General features: G+C 46.8%; 6 protein-coding genes across 6 annotated transcripts; 3 read left to right on the forward strand and 3 right to left on the reverse strand.

Moving 5' to 3' along the window:
• Window positions 1-9,289: 9,289 nt before the first annotated feature.
• On the forward strand, window positions 9,290-9,620 carry J3458_002329 (uncharacterized protein; the record flags this gene model as incomplete). The annotated part of the gene is made up of 2 exons (XM_066117249.1): window positions 9,290-9,414; window positions 9,476-9,620. The coding sequence occupies 2 exons, from the start codon at window positions 9,290-9,292 to the stop codon at window positions 9,618-9,620; spliced, it is 270 nt and encodes an 89-aa protein (XP_065979141.1).
• A 1,408-nt stretch (window positions 9,621-11,028) lies between these two features.
• On the reverse strand, window positions 11,029-12,544 carry J3458_002330 (uncharacterized protein). The gene has a single exon (XM_066117250.1). It carries the CDS (start codon window positions 12,199-12,201, stop codon window positions 11,251-11,253), a length of 951 nt encoding a protein of 316 aa, XP_065979142.1. The 5' UTR covers window positions 12,202-12,544; the 3' UTR covers window positions 11,029-11,250.
• A 2,441-nt stretch (window positions 12,545-14,985) lies between these two features.
• J3458_002331 (uncharacterized protein) lies at window positions 14,986-17,985 on the reverse strand. Its single transcript, XM_007813633.2, has one exon. It carries the CDS (start codon window positions 17,757-17,759, stop codon window positions 15,588-15,590), a length of 2,172 nt encoding a protein of 723 aa, XP_007811824.1. The 5' UTR covers window positions 17,760-17,985; the 3' UTR covers window positions 14,986-15,587.
• A 393-nt stretch (window positions 17,986-18,378) lies between these two features.
• Window positions 18,379-20,476, forward strand: J3458_002332 (uncharacterized protein; the record flags this gene model as incomplete). Its single annotated transcript, XM_007813632.2, has 3 exons — window positions 18,379-18,480; window positions 18,551-19,290; window positions 19,354-20,476. The coding sequence occupies 3 exons, from the start codon at window positions 18,379-18,381 to the stop codon at window positions 20,474-20,476; spliced, it is 1,965 nt and encodes a 654-aa protein (XP_007811823.2).
• Window positions 20,477-20,884: 408 nt separating this feature from the next.
• Window positions 20,885-21,737, forward strand: J3458_002333 (uncharacterized protein; the record flags this gene model as incomplete). The annotated part of the gene is made up of 3 exons (XM_066117251.1): window positions 20,885-20,968; window positions 21,030-21,315; window positions 21,367-21,737. The coding sequence occupies 3 exons, from the start codon at window positions 20,885-20,887 to the stop codon at window positions 21,735-21,737; spliced, it is 741 nt and encodes a 246-aa protein (XP_065979143.1).
• A 407-nt stretch (window positions 21,738-22,144) lies between these two features.
• Window positions 22,145-23,069, reverse strand: J3458_002334 (uncharacterized protein; the record flags this gene model as incomplete). The annotated part of the gene is made up of 2 exons (XM_007813631.1): window positions 22,145-22,731; window positions 22,856-23,069. 2 exons carry the CDS (start codon window positions 23,067-23,069, stop codon window positions 22,145-22,147), a joined length of 801 nt encoding a protein of 266 aa, XP_007811822.1.
• Between the last annotated feature and the right edge of the window lie 29 nt (window positions 23,070-23,098).

The following is a 23,098-nucleotide window of genomic DNA, read 5'->3' on the forward strand; positions in this document are numbered from 1 at the left end:
GAAGAGGTCAATGTTTAAACACATCAACTAGGGAGGATCAAACCAACCGAACCTCGAGCCAGTCAATCAAGGTTCAAAGGGATCGATAGTCGAGCTAATCAATCCAGGACTATAATAGAGAGATAGACAAATACTTAAGGAGAAAGTATTCCCATAGTTAGATAGTCTAATTCTCTATTAATCAATCTAAGTAATAGTCTTACTATTAAGAGTTATACTCTTAACGGCCTTATTGTAATACTACTCAAAAAAGCTACTCTATAGCATTTAACCTAACTTACTTCCTAAGAAACAGACCTACTATGCCTTAGAACCTAAGCTACCATTACATTTTAATTAATCCTATTTAGTAAGTTACCTTAAAACTTTAAGTAGTAATAACTTTTAAGATGTTTACTTTAAGCGGAAAGACCACCAACCCTAGGGAGATAATAAAGTACCTTCATAACAAGATCACCGAGCTTAAGAAGCAGAATCAATAGCTTCTCAACTAATAGAATAATCTCTACGAGAAACTTAAGGCACGAGAAGAGGAACTTACAGCAGTTTAAAATCTCACACCTACATTCTCTATCAATAATAACAACATGCCAAAATTCCCCAAGCCTAAATCATACGATAGTTACAAGGGTAATGTGAGGAACTTTCTTACACAAGCTTAAGCTTACCTACAAGTTAATGAAAAAATCTACACGACACCTAAGTCACAGATTCTTTATATTAGCAACCTCTTAACTGGGAAAGCAATAGAGTAGTAGGAGCCAACCCTTCGCGCACATCTTAAACACGGCGCTAAAGCTAAAGTGAAAGTTATTTACATCTTCTCTAATTACAAAACCTTTAAAGAACGACTTCTCGCTACATTTAGAAATCCTAATAAGTATAAGAAAGCTACACAATAACTTACTTGACTTAAGCAAACCGGATCTATAGCTTATTACGCTAAGGAATTCAAACGCATTATAGCAAAACTCAACTAGAACACCGAACCTAAAATAGAAGTTTTCTATTAAGGACTTAAAGAAGAAGTAAAGGATAACATTTATCGAGAAGATTATCTTAAGTTATTTAACAACTTCGTTAAAATGGTTATTAAGGCAGATAACCGTTTATACAAGCAATATCACGAAAAAAGTCACAGGAAATTCGGATCATATACTAGGTTTAATAAACCTAATAGTAGCAAGCCACGCTAAACATTAATAGTATACGGGTACCACGCTAGACCTATAGAACTTAACGCTGCGAATAAGGAAAAGGGGAAGACTTATTATAATTATAGTAAGACTAGACACTTTACAAATAAATGTAAAGCCCTAAAAAAGCCATGAAAGCCAATTCCTAAAGGCAGGAAGCTCTATGCCGTAAACCGAGAAGACTTACCCACGCGAAATCTTAGTGTAGCAAGTAATAAAGGAAGCCTCACGTTAGCAAATAATATTAGTTTAAATAAAGATTAGGAATTCAAAACCCAACTAGTACCTAACGACTTTTAGGAATACTAAACACCCTCACTAAAAAGTGAACCTTTACTGGAACGGATCTAAGAAGAAGAGAATTATCCAACTAAGAAAGACGAACCTAAAATCGAACACAAACTCCTTAATTAAACCTTCTATTACGATAACAATTACTACACGCACCTTAGTAGCAAGCAAGGTAGCGGATAGTTTCCACGAGAACGAAAGGGAAGGAGAATAACCCTTATAATACAACTAAAATTACAATAAACCGATTCAAAGATATTAAACGGGGAGTTATACTATACTAAGAATAACGCACACATTACCCAAGCTATAACCCCACAATATAAGGAGGAAGGGAACTGTATAACTACGAGTAACTCACTTAGTCTAAGTTCAATTAACACAAATAGTAGATCAAGTAATTACCAAGGAAGCTCTAATAAGACGCTAGAAGATAATCGCTGACAATAGCGCTTAAAGATACGCGCTAAATAATAATAAGAGGAGAGGAACAATAATTCGGGAAACGATAGCCGTCATTGCAATTAAGACTAATTTCTTAACGGAGATCTAACAGGTCTCTATGTATTACAAACATTAGTAGTACTATACACCTTATAGTTAATATAACTATAATAGGAAGAAAGATCCAGGTAATAATTAATAGCGGAGCACAAGGAAATTTTATCTCGCTAAATCTCGTTAACAAATTACAATTGCCTTAGACACCCAAAGACAAGCCCTACTAACTCACAACTATAGAAGGAACTACGGTAAAGTATAGCCACAGAGTAATCAATATAGAGATCGCGCAGCTTCTTATTAATATACAAGGCACGAAACACTAAGTTACACTAGATATTATAGTGATCTTAAAACACGATGTTATATTAGGGATACCCTAGTTACAAGCGAGCAATCCACGAGTTAATTGGAGAACCGGCTAACTTTAATGGGATTTACTAGAATACGGTTACAAAGCTAAGAGCGGCCTATAAAGAGCACCTTATTCGGACTATAACAGGCCTCTAGGAATATATGTGATCGCTAAAGAGCTAAAAGCTAAGATAACGGAGATTCCCAAGGAATACTTAAAGTACAATAAGCTATTTAGCGGAGAGCTAGAAATAGGACTACTAGAGCATTCACGCTAGAACTACGAGATTAGACTTTAGCCCGGTACTAAACTAACGTTTAATAAGATTTATTCTTAAAACCCTAAGCAAGATAAGGCGCTTAAGGAGTATCTAGAGGACATGTTACAGAAGGGATACATAAGACTATTAGAGTCCCTAGTAGGATACCTAATCCTATAGGTACCAAAGAAGAACGGGAAACTATAACTATACATTAATTACCAACACTTAAATAAAATTACAATCAAGAATTAATACCCGTTACCGCTTATAACGGAAATTAGAGATAAAGTTAGAAAAACCAAATAGTTTACCATACTTAACTTAAAAGGAGCCTATAACCTTATACGAATAAAAGAAGGCCACGAGTAAATAATAGCATTTTAAACCAGCAGAGGACACTACGAATATTTAATAATACCTTTTAGGCTTACTAACGCACTAGCAACCTTTTAAAGAATAATCAATATAATCTTACGAAAACAACTAGAAGTATTTATAGTTATATACCTTAATAATATCCTCATTTATTCAGATACCCTTAAGGAACATAAACGACATGTATATAAGGTACTACAAACTCTATAGGACAATAAACTCTTAGTTAAAGCCTTAAAATGCCAGTTCCACTAGAACACTATACACTTTCTAGGGTACGTGCTTACACACGGAGAAATACAAATAAGCCTAGATAAGATTAAAACCATTAAGGAATAGCCTACACTAAAGAATCTAAAGAAAGTTAAAGAATTCACAGCATTCGTGAACTTCTACTATAAGTTCTTAAGCGAATATAAAGACATTTTATAACCTCTTATAAACCTAATAAAGAAAGAAGTTAGCTTCTAATAGAACAAACCAAAAGCCATAGCATTCCAGAAAATAAAAGATTTAGTTACGTTAAAACCTGTGTTAAAAGCACCTGATTAAAACAAACCTTATAAACTTAAAACGAATGCCTTAAACTTTACACTAGGCGAATAGCTTAGATAACAAGATAATTAAGGAAGATTACACTTAGTTGCATTCTTCTCAAAGAAACTCCACGAACCCGAACTCAATTATAGAATCCACAATAAAGAACTCATAGCTATTATTAAGTACTTTAAAGAATAAAGACACTATCTCATAGAAGCAAAGCATTAAATTAAGGTCTATACTAACCACAAGAATCTCACATCGTTCTTAACCACAAAGGATCTAAACAAACGACAGATTAGATAGTATAAAACCCTTATAAATTATAACTTTAAAATTATATACCGTAAAGGATCCAAAAACGGAAGAGCAAACGCGCTTAGCTAAAGAGAGAACTTAAAATCGGATAAGCAAGTGAGTAATACACCCTTACTACGCGCCACTAAGAATAGGAACCTTATGCTAAGCACCCGAGAAATCAATATAACCTAGCAAGTTAAGCCAAATAAAACATAGATACATTGGATCACATCATACATTAATAATAACAGCTATCTGGACAATTAGGAAACGAAAACGCATCTATCTAAGGAAGGCAAGACCTTCTTATATAATAAATAGCAGTATATTCCTAGTACACTTTAAGAACAGCTTATTAAGGAAATACACGAGCACCTATTACACGGATATTAGGGTGTAAGGAAAACAATTAGTAGGCTAAGAAGATTGTACGACTTCCTAGAAAGTAGAAAAATAGTACAAGAAGTTATTAAGAAATGCGACACGTATAACAAAGCAAAATTAGCGCGACACGTACCATATAGAGAATTACAACCGATATTACCACCTAAAAGAGCATGGCAAACTATTACAATAGACTTTATCGTTAAACTACTAAAGTTAAAAGAACCTATAATAGGAGTAGCTTATAATAGCATCCTAGTTATTGTGGATAAACTCATAAAATACGCCTACTACATTCCATACAAGGAATTAAGCAACACCAAGGACTTAGCGTATATGTTCTTCAAAACAGTTATTGCATAACATAGATTACTAATAAAGCTTATATTGGATCGCGATAAATTGTTCACCTTAAACTTTTGGAAATGCCTTATAAAAACTATAAAGATTAAACAAAGCTTATTAACGGCATTCCACCTACAATCAGATAAACAAACAAAAATCTTAAACCAAATACTCGAATAATATCTGCGAAGCTATATTAACTACTAATAGAATAATTGGGTAGAATAGCTACCACTAGCATAATAGGCTTATAATAGCTCTGAGATTAATAATATAAAGATGTTACTATTTAAGGTAAATTACGGATTTAACCCTATTATTAAAACACATGCAACACAAAATGTGAACGCGCTAGCAGCTACAACGCATATAACAACTATAATAGAAATATAAAAACACTTGCAATAGGAATAGATATTTTTACAGAACCGAATAAAACACTACGCGAATAAAAAGAGATTACTAGCGCTAATCCTAGAGGAGGGACATAAAGTATACCTTATTCGCAAAAACATTAAAACTAAGCGACCTAGCGATAAACTCAACTAAAAGAAGATCAGACTATTCCTTATTAAACGAAAAATCTCAAATACTAACTACGAACTATTATTACTAAATAGAATAAGAATCCATCCCATATTTCATATATTGCTACTAGAGAAAGTACCAGATAAATCTATAATCGCTACAAACATCACAATAAAAGATACTAATAAATATGAAGTTAAACGGATACTTAAAGCACGGGAAGACACAAAGAATCGTCATTATCTCGTTAAATAGAAAGGATATCCAAACTCCAAAAACACCTAGAAACCAGCTAAAAATCTCACGAATTACTTAACGTTACTTAAATAGTTTCATTCCCAAGGAACGCATCCCAATTAATCTCCTAAGCACCATCTAACGACTTAATACTAAATTCGGCATCTAAGAAACGAACTAAAACAGAATCCAGATCCTCGGAAGGAGTAGGAAGGACCCCTATAGTCTTTTAAAGCTATTCCGCTTCCTCACGCTCTACACGTTCTAACTCTTTAACGTTATTAATACCACGCGTAACCGCACGCATTATTTTCTTAAACCATAATTTCTTTTATTTTCGTAAACGCAAGACCTTTTAATTCTCGGCTAAGGCACGCTCCTCAGCTTCTTCAAGCTCCCTCTTAAGCTTATAATATTAATCCGTGATACTACGAAGCTATTAAGGGGTCACCCCCGTAATATTATAATTCCCTTACTTATCCACCACACACTTTACACAATAACTCAAATCGGAAACGGAGGCTTCACATTAGGGAAGTCCTATACGGGCGCAGTAAGCGCAAGCCTTTATAAAGGATAAAGACGGATTGTTAATTATCGCAGAAAGAAGGTTATCCCAGCAAAGGGAAGAAGCAAACGAAGCTTTAAACCACTATTTTAAGACACGGTTAATTAATATAATAGCACATAATAATAGAAGAAAGAAAACGCATGACACTTAAGCCGGCCTGTTTCAATAGCCTTAAGAATAAGACCAACAAAGAAGGGGCATAATATTACGAACGACACTATACAAGACACGGGACGGGACCGCACCAGCTAGGACAGGCACGACCCGTGGGCACAAGAAGAAGGCAGGGGCACGTGACTAGCCACGTGACCCAAGAGGCGATTAAAGAGGTTAATATTCAAACACATTAACCAGGGAGGATTAAACCGACTAAACCTCGAGTAAGTCGATCAAGGTTCGAAGGGATCGATAGTCAAGCCAATTAATCCAGGACTACAATAGAGAGATAAACGAATACTTAAGGAGAAAGTATTCCTATAGTCAGATAGTCTAGTTCTCTATTAATCAATCTAAGCAATAGTCTTACTATTAAGAGTTATACTCTTAACGGCCTTATTGTGATACTGCTTAAAAAAGCTACTCTGTAGCATTTAACCTAACTTACTTCCTAAGAAACAGACCTACTGTGCCTTAGAACCTAAGCCACCGTTACAGTAAGCCTTTATAAGGGATAAAGATAAATTATTAATTATTATAAAAAGAAGGTTATTTTAGTAAAGAGAAGAAGTAAATAAAGCTTTAAACCGCTATTTTAAGATATAATTAGTTAATATAATAGCATATAATAATAGAAGAAAGAAAACGTATAATACTTAAGCCAGCCTATTTTAATAGCCTTAAGAATAAGACTCATAAAGGAGAGGTATAATATTATAAATAATACTATATAAGATATAAAACGAGACTATACCAGCTAGGATAGGCACGACCCGTAGGTATAAGAAGAAGGTAAGAGCACGTGACTAGCCACGTGACCTAAGAGGCGATTAAAGAGGTTAATGTTTAAATATATTAATTAAGGAGAATTAAACCGATTAAACCTTAAGCTAATTAATTAAGGTTTAAAGGGATTAATAGTTAAGCTAATTAATCTAGAATTATAATAGAGAGGTAAATAAGTACTTAAGAAGGGAGTATTCCTATAGTTAGATAGTTTAGTTCTCTATTAATTAATTTAAGTAATAGTTTTACTATTAAGAGTTATACTCTTAATAGCCTTATTATAATACTACTTAAAAGCTACTCTATAGCATTTAACCTAACTTACTTTCTAAGAAATAGACCTACTATGCCTTAGAACCTAAGCCACCGTTACAATAAGTCCCTTATCTTCTAATAATATTAGATCTTCTTAAATAAGTGTATAATTAAGCGTAGAAAAAGAGAGAGGTAAAAGTTTATTTTTTATTAAAAAGTACGTTAAAAAGAATAATAAATTATAGCTTTAATTAATATTTATAAGGTAAATAGCTTCTTTTATAATATATATAGCCTTAAAATAAGCCTATAAGGTATTTCTAAATATTTTAAGCTAAATTTACGTATAATAAAAGAACTTTTTTATATTTATTATTAAAAGACTTAAATTCCTAATGTAATAACGTTATTAGCGCTTAAATCTTAAAATACCTTTAAGATTAACTTTTAATTATTATTAAACCTAATTATATATTCGCTTAAGATAATACTTTAACATATATAGCTTTAATTATATAGGATTAATTAAGAAATTAAGCTATTAAATATAACGTTAAATTAATAAATTAACTTATATATTCACTTAACTTAAACCTTATTAAAAATCTATAAAAAGTAATTAAAGATAATATTATAAAGTATTATTTAAAGCTTAAAGGAATAACCTTTAATAATACTAGTAAATAACGCTTATATAAAGCTATAATTAAGGCTTAAGAGCTTCTTAAAGATAACCTATTAAATAAGTTAATAGATTTAATACCATAGTAAATTATCGCGATGATACGCGCTTATAAGTGGTATATAAAATATTAATGTAATTTATTTAATAGATTAATTAATTGTTAGTTAAATCCTAAAAAGGCTAACTATTTTAGTTAAAATTAGGCGTTAAACGCGCTTTTTTAGTTGATGTGTTAAGTGGCGAAATAGGGCGAAATTTTTACATTATCGTGACTTTTGTCAGGGCACTATAGGCCCTTGCAGTGGCGCGCACTTAGTGTGAGCCGCAACCCGTCTTGGTATCCTGATGGTTGCAGTGAGGCGTGAGCCTTATTTTGCCGCCCCTTTCTTTTTCGCATTCTCCCATTGTTCCATCTTTTTGTACACACTTACAATCTCGAAGCGCTACATTTTATGTTTACTTTGCGCAGGGTGTTGACTTTGGCTTTGACGTACGACTTGACGACTTGACGGCTGTATATTATATTTGAGCATAAATTATTCTGTACGTTGGTCTCTCCTCTGAATGCACAGCGGATATATACACGATACCCCTTGGGAATAAACTTCTACCTAGTGAAGCGGTTGGCTGCGCTAAAAGATTAAACCTGTGGTGTCGTGTATAAAGCTTCAACCATCCTACTTGGACTGCACCTTAGATTTCGGATCCGCCGCCCGCCACATTTATCAAGCTACGGGTACTCGCACCTGAGTTTCATTTTATACTGCTTTGAGCATCTTGGGTCCCCGATTTTGTGAGTGTCTTTGCAGATGAGCACGGCTATTGCTACGCAAAATGCTATGGTAAGTGCTAAGCGTTTTATTGACACGACATTGTCCTGCATATATATGTCAATCAGCAGCATCTAGCGAATAGAACAGGGAGCGGAGGGAATGAGGAGAGTCGAAAAGGTATGGTGTAAGAGTACTAAACCTACGGTGGCGGAGTTGCTGGACAAGGAGTTGTAGACCAACCCAGCACACAGGGTATCTTAATTTCGCGGGATCCCATTTCTATTTTGTACGACATATCGGTTGAGCATACCTGTTGAACGCAGGAATGCAAGTCCGAGTATGTTGCTGTCGTTTCGCAGGACAGATTGATGTGTAAAGGCAAAACGCCAGGCATCAGGGCTATTCCTCCGCGCCTTGTAGTGATGAGACTTTAACGGCACCTTTCTTCTCAATTCACACTTTTTACTCCGAAGCAGCCATCGGAAAGACAGTTTCCTAGTCATTTAGTGTAGTGAGCGCTCGAGTTAGCCACGACGCATTAGGCCCCGTCTAGTCTTCCAAAGGATGAATAAGAAGCTCAACCCAACCTCGCATCTTCTTTCCCCCCCCCCCCCCCCCCCCCCCCCGTAAGCCCTGGGCTTTAATCGGGCGAATATTCTTGCATCCAAGCAACCTTGACCATAGATTGTTTCTCCTTGCCGCCCACTATACACTCTATATTTCCACAACTCCTCAACGCGACTCACATCATGGCGCACCTTGCGCTGCTCCTCGCCATCTCTTCCATCGTCAGCTTGGGCAATGCTCGAGGGCACAGCGCTAGATCAGAGATTGCTGAAGGCCAGATCGGGCTCCAGGTATGCTGCCCAGAGGCGTAAGTGTGCTGCCCCTCCGATACGACGGCGGCCGACAATGTGCTAATCGTTGGTCTGAAGGCGTGCTGTGCCCATGTTGAAGGCTTGCGAAGTTGGCTGCATCTGCAGCCCGCTCGCCGTTATAGCATGCCCCAAGCATGAAAAGTACATCAGATGCCTCGAACCGAGTTGTATTTGCTCCGAGTATGGCGCCAGGTCATGGTGAGCGCGGCATGTGGCCGGCCAGGCTGCGCGCGATGACGGGGGGAATGGCGTTTATGCGGAAGGAGACATTTCGCGCGCGTCTTTTGTTCATCTGTCGTATCGGAGCGCAGATATTGGACCAAGAGGAGCATATACTGGCTATTTATCGACTGTCCTTGAGTCCGGCTGCTCAACGGTCTTTTGGTGCAAGCGGTGTCGTTGATTTCGTCTTGCATCTTGGCATTGACCAAATATTGAGGGCCCTAATTTTCTAGCGGGTATATCAAATCGTTTGAATCTTCAAAAAGACGTCAATTACCGCTCTTGGAAGGCCTTTGTCTGGTATTCGTAGTTATGTAGTTGAGCCATTGAATCCATGTCAGTGTTCAGCTGTGGAGGACATGGTCCCCGCGTGAAGTGCTTGAGTATTATGACACGCACTCGTCCTTTTTATTATGAAAGAGTTCCTTTTGTTGGGGGAATTATATGGTCATGATGCTTCACGCGGCATGCGCTAGGTTCGGGTGGCCATCTAGATGAAATTCCTCTGGTCCAAGCTGTCTAATGGACCAGGCGGCAGACAACCAGCACACTACGCAATTGCAAAAAGGCATTGTATATACATGAAGATGTGGTGAGATAAAGCGTTGGCAGTGCGAGAACATGCTACTCTATTCGAAAGGCCATCTGCGACGCAACCCTACCGCTGTCAACCGGACTCGCCCGCCACCGAAGCCAAGTCGTTTGTGAGGGATTTGCAAACCGATTTCCCGCACCACGGGATCTTTAGTAGTCTAGACTGTTTTGTACTACGTACATGACGTGGGTATTCGAATTTTGAAGGGGCAAGCAAGCCTGAAACGGTCGAGGCGCAGCAGCTTACTGCGGCTAGAGACGCGACGAAAGATGTAATGACCCCGATGGATTTCTTAATTTAGAATGAATCAAGATAAATCAAGATTGGAGAATTAGATGGGAGAATTGTTTTCCCCCTTGTGTAATAAAAGCACCAACATTTTTTAAAAATCCTAGTCTTGCACTAATAGTTATCATGTGTCAGAAAGACCGCCGGCGCCAATAAACATGCCTCTTGCCAGATCCTCATAACGCCGTCTATAATAAAGCCGCTATTGAAACCTTGTGTGATTATCATTCCCACAATATAGAGAACGAACTTGAGGCAAGGGAGCCTCCCGAAGCGACACGAACCCGAGGGCCTGCCATTGTCTCACCCGCGTCGCAGCCTGCGCCACGGGCCCCCGGTCCAGGATATCCGGCTTCCGCCGAGGAGGATATGGATACGAACCTGATGTCCGCGTGGATCATGGTTGAATATTGCTAAAATTAGTTGTTCACCTTGGCAAGGCGGCATGACGCCCACTCTCAACGGCCTCCGCTCCTAAACCTCACATCACGAGATGCAGACATCACCGAGTTTTGTTGTGGGACGGCGCAGAGTAGTAAATCAGCGAGATAAATTGAAGAAAAAGGAAAGTAAAAATCCACTACAAAAATACTTGCCAAGCAACACCTGAGCTAGAAATGGATACCAGATCGCAGTTCCCCCCTGATACTGCACTGCAGTCTCATTATATTACGTGCCCCCTTGATTTATACATGTTGTCCCCTGGCTGTGTGACCGAGCGGCGTGCTTATGCGGTGAACTCGACGGCACGGGTCTTTTCGTCGATGCGCTTGACAAAGGCGCCGCCCTCCATGCTGCGCTTGTCGTTTTCGTTCTCCTCCTCGTCGTCGGCGTTGTTGTTGTTGTTGTTGTTGTTGTTCTTGTTGCCCCTGCCGCCGCCGTTTCCAGCCTTCTTGGCGGCGTTGCCGGCGCCGGCAGCGTTGCCAGCAGCAGCGCCAGTGCTTCCAGTGCTTCCAGTGCTTCCAGTCTTGCCGGCGCTTGTGCCAGCGTTTGTGCCAGCGTTGCTGCCAGCAGCGGCGTTGGGAGCAGTGCCGTTGCCGTTGCCGTTGCCGGCGCCGGCGCCGGCGGCCTGGACCATCTGGACGGGGACGACGCCGCCAAAGGGGCCGGCGCGAGCCGGGTTCTGGCAACGGACCAGGCAGACGTTGTCCTGGCCGGCAACCTGGCCGTCACACTGCTGGTTGGCCGGGATGGCGGCGGTCAGAGGGTGGTCGGAGGCGCTGCCGGCGTTGTTGCGGCCGCGCTGGTTGCCGTCGACGTTCTGGGTGACCTGGATGTTCTGCCAGCTCTGGCCGGTGCCGTCCGAGTTGATCATGCACGTGTAGGGGCCGGCGCCGTCGCCGTTGACCTGGTGCAGCGTCATCTGGACGTTGCCGCCGGGCGTGACCTGGGGGAGCGTGCCGCCCATCTCGGACATGATGGCCTGGGTGCCCGACTCGATGCTGTTGCTGCCGGCGCCCACCGTCTCGCCCACCGACTTTGCCGACGCGCCGCGGAACCGCGTGGCGTCCTGCTGGAAGGGGTTGCGGCGAGTTCCATCGCGGGGGGTGGAAGTGTCGATGCCCAGAGCCATGCCCTGGCCGCCGGCGTCACCGACGGCGTTGGTGATGGCGGCGTGGCCAGAGACGAGCTGGGCGGTGAGGAGGGCCGAGGTGGCGAAGAGGGCTTTGAAAGACATTTTGCGGACTGGTGAAGTTGTTGTTGTTGTTGTCTGGGTTTGTTGCGGGGGAATTGTGGTAATTAGAATGAAGTCTGACCGGCAGGAGAAGTCGAAAGATGTATTAGGGTTGGAGAGAAGAGGGAGTGGTAGAAAGAAGCTTGTGAGTGTTTTGATGGCTGTGAGAGTGACGAGGAGAGAAGAATTGGATCCCAAGCGAGGCCATCACGACGTCTTTATACTCGACTGTCGAGGCCGTCTTTGCGTGCGTCGACGGGAGGAGTCTCTCGGTCGGTTTGGACCTTGATCGACCTGGCGGGATTCGCTTGGTTTCGCGCATCACACAGCCAAGAGAGAAATCGAAACGATGGCAAACTTCCAAAACCCGAACAAACACCACCTGAAGACATGCCCCAGCTGCCGTGGATCGTGGTGTTTTGGCGACAGAAGCCCCGTGGTCCCCACAAGGAAACATCTTCTCCCGAGGAGGCCATGGTGGTGGTATTCCTCCTGCTTCCCGTAGAGACAGACAAACTTGAGGCGGTCGTGAAGCCTTCGGCAGGCCAGTCTCTCGAGATGATTGGCCGCAGCCGTCGACGAGAGATCAGTCAAAACAAGGCCTGTCCCCTTGGCGAGACTCGAGGGCCGAGGGACGGAGAGACACATGGTGACGCGCTGCGTTTCAAGGCCCATAGTGCCGGGTGTAGTCCGCTGGTGAAGCTCATGAGAATTCTGTCTGGGTAGCCACCGTGCAGAGGCGGCGGGCCGGTCTCTCTGCGTCTCTTTTGCCGTTACCAACGTGGCTAATTCGCAGGGCTGGAACTGCATGAGATTCCGCCTTGAGGATGGGCGCCCAGGGTTGAGGTGTGAGACGCAGATGGTAGGCTTCTGCTGCCATGAGACGCGGTGGTTGAGGAGTCGGTCTGCCTCGGGGAGCCCAATCGACGATCCGGGGGGCCGCGGGTGGCTGTGCCCGTTGTTCGCCTGAAGAATAGTACGGGGGGCAATCGGAGGCGTTCGTGTTTTACCCGTGCACGCGGTGGGATATACGGGAGACGGAGACTGCGTGCTTTGCCAAGCATGTTTGGCGAAGGGGGTTGGGTGTTTTGAAAGTCGGAGGTGAAATTTCCTATTTGGGCCGATTGCCGTATAAACGGGCCCCGGTCAATGGCCGTGCGGCCGTATCAAGGCCCAACAGTCTGACACGCTCTGCCGGAGACGACGCTCCCTTTTCTCTGCAGAAACATGACAGGTGGGAGGGTAATCACGGAGATCACGAGAAAGGATTTCGGGGTGGGCCGGCGATCGACATTAATCAAATCGCATCATAGGCGTGCTTTCGGCTGTGGCTCCGAAGATCCATGTGCAAGATACGCGCTGCTGATCAAATGGGCAAACAGGGAAATGGTATAAAAAAAAAAGGTTGCCTGTTCCATGTCAATGCGACCAACAACACCATTGCATATTGAATTTGCTGGCACAGTTGTTCCCGTGTTCCGTGTATACTTCTCGAGATGCCGGCCCTCATCAACACCAAGCCCGAGCCTCTCTCATGCTACGAACCTGCTCCGTCTTGTACAACAAACAGTGTCATCGTTTCGCTCTAGGCACCCCACACGTTCCACAGCTACTTCGGCCGACACGAACACCCGTAGCAAAAATGTCCAAACTCATCCCGCTCTCGGACGCTGTCAAACGTGTCGAGTCTCCAGCCCGCCCTTGAGGAAACCCCAGCGCCAAGGCAGGGATGTCTTGATTCCGGATGCAACTGCATGGTATTGTGCATACTGCACCCGTCCTTGATTAATTAAGCAGTGATTCATCTCTGGCCAATAAACCATGTTACTCGCCCTGCTAGTATTCCCGTTTCCATCACCATGACTCGCGAAAGTCACTTTTGCAGTCGCCGTTCATAGACACCGACCAGATTAACCGTTCAATGTTGCAGGCAGTCCTTCTGGCAGCGACTTTTCTTTGTCATATCAAAAGGCTGGGTCAGTAGTAGAGCAAGGCCAAAATGTACATGGTGAATCTAGGCGGCCCAACGCTTCAGGGTAGCAAGACATGTATATCCGTCGCCTTTTTTTCCGCCCATAACTTTTGATTTTTTTCTTCTTCTTGTCTTTTACATCTGTAGGCGTTTCCAGGCGGTATGCGCACCATAACATGACCATGACGCCTCCGTTTCTCCCACTGTCACCTCCCACTCCCGTTAAACATCACCACCACGGAGCTGCCTCTAAAGCCGGCACGATGTCTGAAGACGCGCACATGAAACGCCGGCGGGCGGCAAAAGGATAGAGACGAAGTTCACTTAAAACCCCGCGGTTACATGTACGCCATTCATTACCTGATGTAGTCTAACTTGCAGGCCGTCAGCATCATCGAGCTGCGGCCCAGGGGAATCGCTTTCACGCCTTGCCCACGGGGCTGTGCCAGCCCGCCTCGTTTTCCCACCATTGTAAGGATAATTCTAAAATAGACCCTTATCACTGGCCAGGAGATTCCCTTTCCCGAGAGCTATTCATGCACCTGCTCAAGTCATCTTGGCGTTGCAAGTGCTGTGTGTTGCCGTCTTGTTGCCCTCAACGACGATGAACATCTGCGTCCCCCCCCCCCCAAAAAAAAAAAAAAAAAATCTCACCGCAGAGTTGAAGTCCTGCCCGTATCTAATCATACATTATTTCCTAGATCACGGGGCAAGCTCAATCGTACCGGCCTGTGTGCTCAGACTCTGAACAGCTCAAGCCGTTCTTTACCACGCAGAGCGTCTTCTTTCTCTCTCAAGCCTTTTGATAGTAAAAGGGACCATGACTGGGTTTCACACCGGCAAGAAAGAACACTGGGTCATGTCAGGGGCGACATGTTTTTGTCACCAATAGTGGGTGGTTCAGCCGGAGCTCTTTCGCTCCAACAGCAGCCCAAGGGCCTGTTTTGGTGCTCAGCATCATGAACTACTTCAGAGCCGTATTACCTTGGTTTGTCCAATGCATCATTGTGTGCGGGCAATCGGCAGCCCGCCTCCAAGGGAGACGAGAAGGCACATAATATGACGGCTTAAGAGGGGCCACTACCAAGCTGCCATGCGGGTCGCGGACAAGGCTTATTTTGTGTACGTTCTGATATACATTCTTGTGCATATTCCGTGAGATATATCATGGATATGCGCATCGTACAAATGATATCCAGACTAAACGGTACTGACTACATCCTCTCCCCTTGAACCGTTTCACGTCAACCATCGTCTCCTCCCCTTTCTTGCCAAGAACATTTCGTTTACACACAAAGAGGCGGGCAAAAGAGTACAACACAGAGATTGAGGTCTTCAAAGAGTTGTTCAGCAACAGGAACCCCATTCATATCCTTCCCAATTCTAATCACCCACGCCCACTATGCGCTTCCCAAAATCACCTCAAAAGCCGGGGATTGAGAATAGCCAACTCCCTGATATGCTCGTCCCAAATCTCCAGGGGATCTCTCTGCATGCGAACGCCGCTCTTCTTTACGCCATACAGGTACGGCTTCTCATCCGCAAAGCACGCCGTCTCCGGGTCCTCCGGCAAGGTACCCTCCAGAATGTACGCCTTGGCAATCTCGTCGGTGCAGGCAGACGTATCCCTGGAGGAGTGTCCGTAGCCATGGTGCGCAATCAGCCTAGCATTCTTGCCCATTTCGCTCAGAAGACGCCTCCCGTTGCGCAAGGGCGTGGCGGGATCGTACGTCTCGGCGATGAGAAGAACTGGGTTGCTCAGGCTGTTGTTCAGGTCGCCGCGGTAGACCTCCGCCGGCTCGGGCCAGTAGTCGGTGAAGTGCCTGCAGGGGAATATATTCTGGAACCGAGAGTTTCCCGCGATCCACGACTTGGCAGTCATGTTGGCCCACAGGGACTCGTACCAGGCCAGCCCGTCCTCGGGCTCCGGCGCGTCGTACTGGTCGGCGCAGATGACCAGGCTGCCGAGCTCTTCGGACCGTGGCCGTCTGTTGGGCGGAGGCGGCTTCGTGGGGTCGTACTCCCAGACGCTTCGCTCCAGCATGGCGGCCGCGAGCGTTGTGTTGCCTGCTTCCAGCTCGTGGAGCATCTGCGCCAGCGCTGGCCACCCCTTGGCGTTGTACATGGCCCCGTAGAGTAGCCCGACGAGATTAGAGTATGTGACCAGCGAGGGCCCCGAGGCTGCCGTGTACGAGGCGAGCGGGCGTTTGATCAGCGACCGGATCAAGTTGTCCATTCGCCTCTGGAGATCATCCAGCGTGACGGCGTTTCCGTCGACAGACTTGGCCAGGGCGCAGTGGTCGGGGCCGGCATTGACACATTCTCCCAGGAGCCCATCGTGGAAAGCGTTGGTTCCGTTGTCCAAGGCGGTCCAGCCAAAGCCACCTAGAACGCGGTGATCGCGCACATATTCCGTTCCATCGAGGATCATGCGACCCACGCTGTTGGGGAACATGTTGGCATACGTCTGTCCAATGCCGGTCCCGTAGCTCACCAGGTACCCGGTAAGCGCATCCTCGCCGAGGGCCAGGCGAATCTGTTCCAGGTCGCGCGCGACAAAGGCTGTTGACACGAAGCGGGGGACATCTCCGTGAATTTGTTTACAGGCGCCCAAGATGGAATCGCTCATGGCGTCGAAGAATTCAAGCTGAGCACGAGGCGACGGCGATGTCTCACGGTACTGGGACATGCGGACTAACCAGTGGTCCCTGTCGACATCGTAGGGAAAGCAGGAGATGGCTGGTAGAGAGGCGTTGACTCCGCGAGGGTCCCATCCCAGGACGTCGTACTTGCCGCCGCTCAATCGCTTGGAGATGTCCTCTGAAGATCGCCATGCCATGGAAGTGCCGCTGCCTCCGGGACCGCCTGGTTCAATGACAATGGTGCGTTCGCTCTTGGTGCCAGCACCCTGGCGGGGTTTGCCGTGATGGCGCCTGTGTCCACGATGAGAAAGCCCCGATACCTGGTATTTGGTCACGGCGAGACGAGAAATACGCGTGTCTGACTTGTTGGTGTAGTCCAAGGGGACATCGATGTATCCACAGAGGTAGATACCGCGATCAGCATACGGGTTGTGATGAGGTGGTCCGGGCTGTCTAGGCTTTCCAGGTCTACCAGGTCTTCCTGGTTCGCCAGGTTCACCGGGACGGTGAGGGTTGTGAGGCCTATGAGGCCTGTGAGGTTCCTCAATATCATCTTCGTGGCCCTCTGTGGCATTTCCCCAGCTCCAATGTGCTGGGTTAGGGTCAAACCTCTTGGCCCAGGTGCGTTCGGGGTGAGGGTCGTCCAGGGCCGGCAAGACAGAGTCCTTGGTACATGGAATGAAGTGGAATGGGTCGTGTTTCTCAGGGAATCGGCCAAATGGTGAGTGGCGTGAGTGACGATGACACGGGTGAGGCCATCTCCAGTGCGGCAAGTGTGGCCTCAACAGAAGGGATAAGACTGTGACGGCGGCAAAGATTCTGAGAAAACGTCTCCATGGACGCCTTGCTGGGCGGGGAGGAGCAGCGTCTATCTCGTCGTCTGTCTTGCCTCGTTCATTCAGCTCAGGCTCGAGGAGAGGAGCCTTCTCAAGAGGAGCGTTGCCCATGGTCGATGCTGGGCTCTCGTAGGTTTGGAGAGTTGGGAGGAGGACATGCTTGCCACGAGGGCGACGGCGAAGGGGATAAAGTTGGTCCCGGAGCTCTCCAACGAGTCTGACAAGATTACGCACACATATGCGCCATCAGAGACGATTGAACACCATGGGCCAGGGTCGAGGCGGCCCCAACTGGGCTTAGCATCACCGCGTAACAAAGCAAAGGGAACAAGGCGTGGCGCCTGGTGGGAACCTGGAAGCCGAAACTCTGCGAGTCGCCGGCAAAAGTGGGGACTGAAGGAGATTGGATCCGGTACACGTGCTGCGGCATCGCGTGCCTTCCTAATTTGGATCAGGTCTTTGGTTATTGACCATTTGCGCGCCAGAGTGTTGAAGTTGGGGGAGTCAAAAGGCAAGAAACATATATACTTTTCCGCCATTGTAGAGCATTGGCTGGCCAGGGGTCGCAGTCTGTTCCAGGAGATCCATGATTTCCGCAACCGGGATACAACCCAAGAAGAGCGGGGCTGGTCGATGATATGGGAGTTAATATAATGTTCCGTCCGAGCCGTCTGGCCATCGGCATGCATCGAGTTTCCATCTTCCTCAACATCGCTTGACCCTCCTCACCATGACACTGAAGCGAGTCGCACATTACGGAACATGGGTGTCGCCCATTGGCGTCGAAGCTACCATTTACAAGAACAGAGCATTAAAATCTCCGCGGGTGAATGTAAGTTCTCCCCTTCTACGCCACCCCTGTCTTGTGTATGCCGTCCCAACACTAACCCATTCATAATTAGAGGCAATCCGGCCGGTCTTTCTTCGTCGAGAGCACCCCAGAAGGCAGGCAGACCATTATTGAGGTTACGGAAGAGGGCCTGAGAGACGTCTTACCTCCTGATTATAGTGTGCAGAACCGAGTGTATGAGTACGGCGGCTCTTTGTACGATGTTCTTCCCGATGATCGCCTCATTTTCTCCCATAAAGACGACACAGTGCGTTTGCTTTCACCTGATACCGGCTTGGTTCAATTGGTGGTGCAGAGCGACTTCCTGCGATACTCTAGCTTTTGTGCGTGCCATCCGTCGCCCTGGGTGCTAGCCATTGAGGAGGACCACACGTTCGCAGACCCGTACAAGGTCCAAAACTACATTGTCGCCATCAATGTTGAGACCTCTGCTGTTCAGAGGGTCGTGAGCGGCGCCGACTTTTATTACCTGCCCCAGTTCAGCTTCGACGGCGCACGTGTAAGCTGGGTGGAATGGGATCACCCCGATCTCCCCTTCGCCGCAGGAAAGCTCTACGTCGGCGACTGGGCGGCCGAAGGGTCAATCAAGAATGCTCGTCTTATCGCGGGCCAGAACTACGAAAGCGTTGCTGAGCCTCGGTGGGGGCCCGATGGTTCCCTCTTCTACGGCAAAGAAACGGCATCGCATCGCAAGTTGTACCGGATTCCGCCTGGTGGCAGGCCTGGAGAGCTGATTCAACTTGCGGGCTTGGATGATGCTGAGTTTGCCCAAGCAGGGTTAATGGAGGGGAGGTAAGAAGCTTTGTGCTCCCCCCAGCTCATGAGCCCCTGGAAGCTGACGTGGGAACCAACCAGCCGAACATTTGTTCCACTTACAGCGGATCTCTTGGTTGCCACAGCATATGTCAACGGCATAAGTCGTCTTATTGCCATCGACATCACAACGAGTTCCTGGAAGTCGCTGGCTGACGAGAAGAAGCTGTGCGATATTTCGGGCGATGCGGTTGCCAGACTTGGCCATGATTCCGTCTTGGCCATTGGCGGCGGAACCAACTCACACAAATCCGTGCACAAAATCGACGTGGCAAATCCCAAAAACAGCAAAGTCCTTCGGAGGGCCTTTGATGAAGAACTGCCAGATGCAACTTATGCCCAGCCGGAAGCTCTCCGTGTACGTTCCAACGGATCGCCGTCTAGGGATATCTTTGGCTTCCTGTGGATGCCCCGGAATCCGCATTACACGGCTCCTGCCGGAGAACTCCCGCCGCTGATCATTCACACTCATGGCGGCCCAACAGGACGTATGGGCAGCGGGCTGAACCTTCGAACACAATACTTCACGTCTCGTGGATATGCCTTTCTGGCGCTCAACTACACCGGATCCATGGGGTATGGCCGGCAGTATCGCGAATCCCTATTCGGCAACTGGGGCATTGTGGACGCGGCAGATGTGGTTGAATTTGCGGACTATATCGCTGCATCTGGGCGCGTCAACAGCGATGCAATAGGCATCACCGGCGCAAGCGCAGGAGGCTACAACACACTGCAGTCGCTGTCACGATACCCGGGGAGATTTGCCGGCGGCGTTTGTGTCCGTGGTATTTCAGATCTGTCGAGTTTCGACGACACGACTCACAAGCTCGAATCGGATTATACGGCGGCATTGGTCCTGCATCCCGGTGTGAGTGAGGAGGAGAAGCGCAGGATCTTCCGTGAGCGCAGCGCCATGTACCATACTGACGGCTTGACATCTCCACTTCTCTTGTTACACGGCCAGGCGGACACCGTGGTGCCTGTTCAACAGGCTAGAATCATTGCCGAAGCCCTCAAGAAGCTGCATCGCGATGTGGAAATCTTTGAAGTCGAACACGAGGGGCACCTGTTTTCGAAGCCGTCCAGTGCAAAGCTGTGGCTTTTGCACGAGGAAAGATGGTGGAAGAAGACACTACTGCCGAAGACTTCACAGACGAATGTCTGACCAGCCCTTTCGCAGATTTCATGGTCGCCCTCCCGGGCAAGACGCAAGCAGGGCGGCTTGTGACATCGTTCCAAGATAGAAGCAGGACCCAACCCCCGATGATCGGACCATTGACGTTGACGCTCACAATATCGGACGGACACTGCGGCCAGCTGCAGCCAGCTGCGAAGGCATGCCAGGTGTCACGAGGTCATGTGTTGGGCATCTTCTTCCCGACTCCCAACGTTCATTGACCCTTTGCCCTCTTTCTGATTCCTTGTCACCGCTCTGGGTACTTAACATACGCTCCTTGAGTCTTATCTTTTGAAATCTCCATACCACCAGGCATAACGAAGAAAGTCTGAAAGGGTAGTTCTGCTCTCGAACTTGTCGCTGCAACGACCACAACAGTTACTAATTCCCCTTTAGATGACACTTGCCAAGTCTCGAGCGCGGGCGTTGGCCGGTGCCTTTTTGGCTGCGAGTAGTTATTTGGACACGCTGTGCACCAGGGTAAGTCGGCAAAGTGCATTGCATTTCATTCAGCCAACGGCTGCTAACTTTTTTCCGCCAGTGCTACAAGCCAGGTCACATTGCCAGGAACTGTCGCCGCATTAGGAAGAATCGAAAAGCCCGTCGCGGGGGCTTCAAAGACCTTGACGGAGCTCTGTCATTCATCATCGAACAAGGTGAGAAGAGACGTTTGGCGAGGGAGAAGGAAGATGAGGATGGTTCGACTATCATGTCCGGCAACATGCCTGCTTCGGCAGATATGGGCGGCAAGCCTGGCAGCTTTGGAGCCACAGGGACTGGTCAAAATTCCGGGTTTGGCGGTTTGAGCGCCCGAGTCAATGAGGGCGGTAAGCTTGCTCCGAATATCTTCCAAGCTGCAGGTACTTACAAGATTTCAGTTTTTGGTGCTCCCGCCGTTCAAGGCAACAAGGGCGGCAAACCTGCTGCAAACATCTTCAAGGCCGCAGGGACTTCTCAAACGTCCATTTTTGACGTTTTTTCAGCTCCTGCAGTCAATAAGGGCAACAATAATGCTGCAGATATCTTCAAAGCTAGAGGTAATTCTCAAACACCAGTTTTTAACCCTTTTTCAACCCCTGCGGTCAATAAGGGCAACAACAATGCTGCAGATATCTTCAAAGCTAGAGGTAATTCTCAAACACCAGTTTTTAACGTTTTTTCAACCCCTGCGGTCAATAAGGGCAATAACAATGCTGCGGATGTCTTCAAAACCACTGCTGCTCCTCAAAAGTCTGTCTTTGGTGTTTAGACTGTTGAAGCAAATGAAGGGCGGGCAAACGTACTTATTCGGGAGAGAGGACTAGAGGCCATTCGGTGCTGGAAATATTGCAGAATGCTTGTATGCGGTAGAGATTGATTATGACTCACAGCTAAAGTATCCTATAGCCTTTGAATATACGTTACAGGATAGTTGTCTCATGCACCCACAAGATGGGCCTCTAAATCTCAAAAGACAATTATACCTGCAAAGCGTCAAGCTTAGTGATGCAGTACATATATCAAAATGCATTGCTGGCCGTTATTTCAAGTTCACGACGCCCATCTAACCCAACAAGACACCCGCTTTGAAACAGCACGCCACGATATCCGGTCGATTGCTGAGACATGGAAATCTACCTTTGCCACAGACGGTGTGTGACGCCAACAAACACCCCTTCAGCTCTCCTCACCCTCCGTCGGCCAAAAGAACCACAAGACCACCATGATAGACTTGATACCCGCGGCCGTCCACAGCGCACCCTGGATGCCAAACGAACTATGCGAGAACAGCCCCCCGGCCACGGCACCGACCAGCAACAGGGCCGGGGCAGCAGCCCTCCGATTCCTCTCCACGTTGCGAAGCCTGAGCAGGTCCTGGTCGGAGAACAAGTCGCAGTAGATGCTCGTCAGCACCACGCTCGTCAGAGCATTGTACCTGAGCGCGCGGCTCGTCACGGCCTGCCCGCAAGACTGAAAGGCGACCAGCGCGAGCGGCACCAGGACGGTCCAGCCGACGGCGCGCTCGTCCTCGGGCGCCGGCTTGACGGTGACGATGACGGCGGCCGCGGAAATCAGCAGCGTCTGCGCCGCAAACGACGCGCAGAGCACCCATCGCTTCTTGGGGGAAAAGTAGCGGTGGAAGCGCGCAAAGAAGAAGGACCCGGCGCAGAAGGAGAGCAGGGAAACGCCCGACTTGTACAGGCGTGCGGATATCGGGGGGTTGAAGATGGTCGCAATGCCCAGGCCGACAAAGACGGTGTTCCCTACGGTTGTCAGTCTCTCCTTTTGGTCACTCTCTCTGTGTATATATGAGCGAAATCATATATGGGTTGTAAAAAAAACAAAAAATAAATAAACAAAAGAAACAGCACAGAGGCATAAACCTACCGGTCTGCATCGAAACAAAGGCGCCCCAAACTTGCGTCGACGCACTATCCAGCAATCCCGTCACCACGTAGCACAGCAGCAGAACCAAGTCGGCCCAGGAACGGGACACCTCGGCCGCCATTTGCTTGCGGCATTTGGACACGAGAGAAGGCGGCGTTGGTTTGCGGCCGAGAAGGGGCTGTTCTTCGTCGGCGACGACGCCGTTGCCGTTCATGATGGGCGCTTCGGGAACGGAGAGCAGGC

The sequence above is a fragment of the Metarhizium acridum genome (genome assembly GCF_019434415.1).
Source record: "Metarhizium acridum strain ARSEF 324 chromosome Unknown scaffold_1, whole genome shotgun sequence".
NCBI lineage: Eukaryota > Fungi > Ascomycota > Sordariomycetes > Hypocreales > Clavicipitaceae > Metarhizium > Metarhizium acridum.

Bases quoted from the DNA above. Each gene is read 5' to 3' on its own strand.
- J3458_002330 (XM_066117250.1), bottom strand. From the start codon at position 12,201: ATGTCTTTCAAAGCCCTCTTCGCCACCTCGGCCCTCCTCACCGCCCAG.
- J3458_002331 (XM_007813633.2), bottom strand. From the start codon at position 17,759: ATGGGCAACGCTCCTCTTGAGAAGGCTCCTCTCCTCGAGCCTGAGCTG.